The sequence below is a fragment of the Puntigrus tetrazona genome, chromosome 4 (genome assembly GCF_018831695.1).
Source record: "Puntigrus tetrazona isolate hp1 chromosome 4, ASM1883169v1, whole genome shotgun sequence".
Taxonomy (NCBI): domain Eukaryota; kingdom Metazoa; phylum Chordata; class Actinopteri; order Cypriniformes; family Cyprinidae; genus Puntigrus; species Puntigrus tetrazona.
Window position 1 is genome coordinate 5,862,647 of NC_056702.1, and position 4,817 is coordinate 5,867,463.

General features: G+C 38.5%; 1 protein-coding gene across 1 annotated transcript in view; it reads left to right on the forward strand.

The window, feature by feature from the left end:
* LOC122342837 (metabotropic glutamate receptor 4-like) overlaps nt 1-4,817 on the forward strand; it is a 36,221-nt gene that overhangs the window by 40 nt on the left and 31,364 nt on the right. Inside the window, exon 2 of the mRNA XM_043236976.1 lies at nt 227-367. Within this exon, the coding sequence (XP_043092911.1) occupies nt 227-367 (141 nt within the window). The remainder of the gene's footprint in view (nt 1-226; nt 368-4,817) is intronic.

Genomic DNA, 4,817 nt, shown 5'->3' on the forward strand with positions numbered 1-4,817 from the left:
CACAAAAACGTCAACTAGTTTGAACTGACATGAGGATGAGCAAATGATGACAGATTCATGTGTGTGAACTATTCATAGCAAAAATAGAACATTCTCGGTGAGACGAAAATGATGTTAGATGCAAATGTTCCGTCAAATCATGTTGCTCTCTGAAGTTCATTGGTTGAGAGCTTTGACTCTGACAGAGCGCATTAAAGTGACACAGATCTCATCGATCTACCCTCAGGCTTTGATCGCTACTTCACCAGCCGCACACTCGAGAACAACCGGAGGAATATCTGGTTTGCGGAGTTCTGGGAGAACAATTTCAACTGCAAGCTCAGCCGCCATGCCTTGAAGAAGGGATCCGGCATTAAGAAATGCACAAGTAAGAATCTCTCCCTCTCCCTCTGGCAACACTCCATTTTCAGAGCACCATAAAAAGAGAGAAAGTGAGCAAAGGCAGAAGCCAAATCTATCGTAAAAGACTTGGCCTGCTGTTCTCAGATCGCCTGAAATGGGCTTTTGTTTACACCAGAGTCTGATTAGTCATACCACAGCAAAGCTGTTCTACGTCTGATGTTTTCTGACGCACAGCAGCAGCATCCATGCGCTAAGCACACGGAACCAACACAATCCAGCCAATTGGATAAGAGATGATGATTTTAATTGATTCGAAGCTTCTCTCATGGGAAAAAGTCGCCCGTGGCGCCCCCCGTCAGCCACGAGTTCAGCCCCGGTCAGAGCCTGTCCTTTNATCTTATGAGGAGGGGTTTCCGCCTGCAGACCTTCTCGAGGGTGGCTACGGTTGCTCGTCTAATTCTCAGCATGCAGCCTACCATGCATTACAGCACTTACTGCACTGCACCAGTAAGCAGGGCAGGATATTAACCTCTCGGTTCAGTATCGGTGCGGTGACCTCCTACAGACGGAAGTCAGATTATGTGCGACTGTGGCAAAGGGGCTCACTGTAACTTCTGCAGCTTTCTAAATGTCACCGTGCATAATCCCTGTCAGCGGGCTCGCTTGTAATGGCTGGCCTTTAGTGTGCTGCAAGAAGTATCTGGCCTGAAACAAAATCCATCGCTTCGCCACAACATAATAAATCACTTTTTCTTTATGCTAATTGCTGCGCCCATGAGAAAATTCATCATTGTTACCTCACATTCTTGAATAGCCATTGGTGATTAAATGCGCTGCTTCTATTCACTTGATTAAAAAATATGGTGGGCTGTTTTTGTGTGCGTGAATGAGATGCAAAACATGCCACTCAGGACAGCTTTTACTTTCTTTAGGGTAGTTTTGCAGTCAAATACATTTCACGCAGGGTTTTGCTACACCCAAGGGCTCACATTTAAAATTTTGGCAGCTTGATTTATCTTTTAAAAAATGCCATCAAATGAACATGTAATAGGCAGAACAATTTACAGTGCAATAATTACATAAATATTGTTTTTTTATGTCTATGTAAATATTAATGGGGTGATCAGACGCAAAATTCACTTTACAGGTTCTTTGAACATAAAGTGTGTGTCCTCTTCCGCCACAGAAAAATTCACCCAATGGCTTTTTTTAAATCCCTATTTCAAAATCCTCTTTCTCAAATCAGGCTGTTCTGAGATTCCTGTCAGAATGAAAGAGTTCTGCACATGCCCCTCCCACGATAGTTGATTGACAAGACCGTCTTATCTTAGACCCGCCCTAAGTGAGCTGTCATCAATTCATAACGTTGAACCCGGTTCAGGGGAAGACAAGCGATTTAAGTCTTTAGTTGTTTGATGTAATAATAAAATCATAATTTACGCCCGACGGAGGATTAACGCTACTTTTTGATCTATATAATTCGATCTACAAATCATTTGTGATCCAGCTTCATCTACAGAAAAAGTGAGATTTTTTATGAATGCCTTTAATAACAATGTGCTAGTTTGCCAGTTTCGCGGCTGATGGTCACCCCACGGAAGAGAAGGGCAGGGTCAGCGGAGCTCATTAGCATTTAAAGCAACATGGGATAGAACGGCTTGATAAAAACAGAGCTGATTTTGACAGGGTAAAAGGTGTTTTTTACACTACTATTGAGAAATTTTAACCAAAGTATAAGCTAATTAAACTATAATTTATAGATTACAGGACAATTAACTACAGTTACAATGAATTAACTACAAACTAAAGCTTGATTTATGATTTAGAAGTCCTGTATTACTGTATACTTATAATAATGCATTATTATTGTTATTATTAATAGGCAACTTTTTCTTTATTCAAATTTCTGCGTCCACATTTTGTCATTGTTACCAGACATTGTTGAATTGCTTTTATTTGCTTGATTTAAAAATACATTTCAAGGTGTTTTTTGTCTGTGTATGTGTTTGTGTGCATGAATGAGATGCACAACTCAGCACAGCCTTTTCTTTCTTTTATGGTATAGTTTTGCATTCAAATTCTTGCATGCTATCACTACACCCAAGGGCTCTCATCTGAAAACAGGAGATGTGAAGTGCATGCTAGCAGAAGTGCACATGTGCTGACATAAGGCTTGATTATTCATGTAAAGAACAATTTGGCATTTGCCATGCACATTGTAGCAGATTTATACTACCTCATGGGAAATGAAAATGGTGTTAGACTGTTTACACAGCTTTATTAGTTCATGAGAACGACCACACATTGAAATACAATGCAGCCTTAACTGGGTCGCATCCTCTAACAGCTTTGTCTCAAAGGGAGGATGTAATATTTGTCTGGAAGCACTGATTCAGAACCGGAGGCCACTACGACTGTGGCTTGCTAAACCTTTATCATTCGCTGTGGAATCTGGAGTTAGCATAGCGACAGTCTCTTGAGTCTGGGTGTTTTCGATGCTATAATAACTCCTGACCGAGATTAACAGTCAAGATCTGCATGTATTTTCCATTAAGGTTTAGCTTGCATGGTTGGATTGCTATGATTAGACAAGAAGTTGTTTTGTAGTCTCCGAGTGAGCGTGGCATAATTATTAGCACACATATGATATAGTGTAGTGAAAATGCTAAATGTAAGTCACCTAGTATGCTGTGTGCGTTGCCCACAGAGGACCTGTGCTTTCTGAGAAAATTCTGAGTCTGTTTTGCACATTGTCAGTGGCACAGTGAGAAGTTGTTGTTTTTTTTAGTCATCTAGACAGACTACAGTGTAAATATAGCCTCAGAGGGACAATGCTAATGCATGAGTCAACAGGCACCCACAGATTTGCCCAAATTCCAGCTGACATTTTCGATAATGACTAATGTGATGGAGGATCTGTGAAACATATTTGGGGTATGAATCAAAGCTTGATTCTGTGACATCGCTGCCTTTCATCCCTTTCCTTAGCTGTGAGCTGGGTTTTACATACAATATGCAAGGTATTATTTGCAGTGTTCCACAGCAGTGGCCTGGACTTTAGGAAAAAAGGCCTTTATTTATTTATTTATTCATTCAATTATTTCTTTATTTTAATGTTTAAACATACAGTACATACACACACACACACACACACACATTACAGTTCAAAAGTGGATTTTTAACCTTTTTTATTTTTATAATCGTTTAAACATGTTAATGTTATTAAACGTACACTTACCAATTCTGCACTTATTTTATCAAAAATACAGCGAAGCAGCAAATATTGTGAAATATTATCACAGTTTAAACATTTTCCATTTTTAATATATGACCCTGTACCACAAAATCAGTCATAAGGGCTAAATATTGAATAAATAAGCTTTTCATTGATGTATGGTTTATTAAGATTTGAAACTATTTGAAAAATCTGGAATCTGAGAGTGCAAAATTTTGAAAAAATTTGCCTTTAAAGTTGCCAAAATATTACTAATATTACTGCATATTACTAATTTTAGGCTATTGCTATAAATATACCCCAGCGACATAAAAACAAAATAAAAAGAACATATTTATTTATGATGGCAAAACGACATGAGCCTTTACTCTAGATATAGGAAATCATTCTAATATCAGTTTTTCATACTTTACATTGCTGTATAATTGTGATGCTTAAATGCATTTTATTTTATGTTTTATTTTTTAGTTAATTTAAAAGAAATTGTGTAGCATCAGCCATTTTAAAGTTATAGCATTCAATTTTATTTTTGATATTCATCAATATAATCATTCTAGTCACTCTTTGCGGTACACATTGCAGGTGTAATGATGGTCACAGAGATGAGGCTTCAGTTTAACCCAGCTGAGTGCTTGCTGACAGATCATTTCTAGTAATTTGAAGTTCACATTGATTGGGACGTGCCTGAAAGTGGTGTTGACCAAATGAGAGAGTTGTTTACTCTGTAATTAGTCAGTCCTGTTCCATCAGTTTGACCCGTTGATGTGGATTTGTGCACTGATGGTGTAATCAACCAATCCCAGTAACGTTTGGCAGTATTTTACCATCCCTTTTCTCATTGGCGTCACGCTCTAGGAGCTCAGTGAGAGCACATCGAGCTCAAGGGAGGTCCCCCGCTGAAGCTTAATCCATCCATCGCTGTTGGAGAGTGCTTCTTTAGAAAAACCATTGATATAGAAGTCATTTGATGTCATATTTTTCATTTAAATTGTGTCTGTTTTTTGCAGAAAGGTCAGCAACTGAAGCAAAACATAAACAGCACATGCATATTTTTAACCTTAAGGCCTCTTAGCCTGGATCTCAACTTTATTGGCATGCTCTGTTTATTCAGTAGGCTTCATTAATGAAACATCTGCAGGACAAATTTATGTGTAAAGCATTCAGAAAGCCGTTGTTTGGTTTCGTGTTTCAGCGTGTGCATTAGGTCTCGTTCACGAAATGGTCATGTTGAAATTGCTAA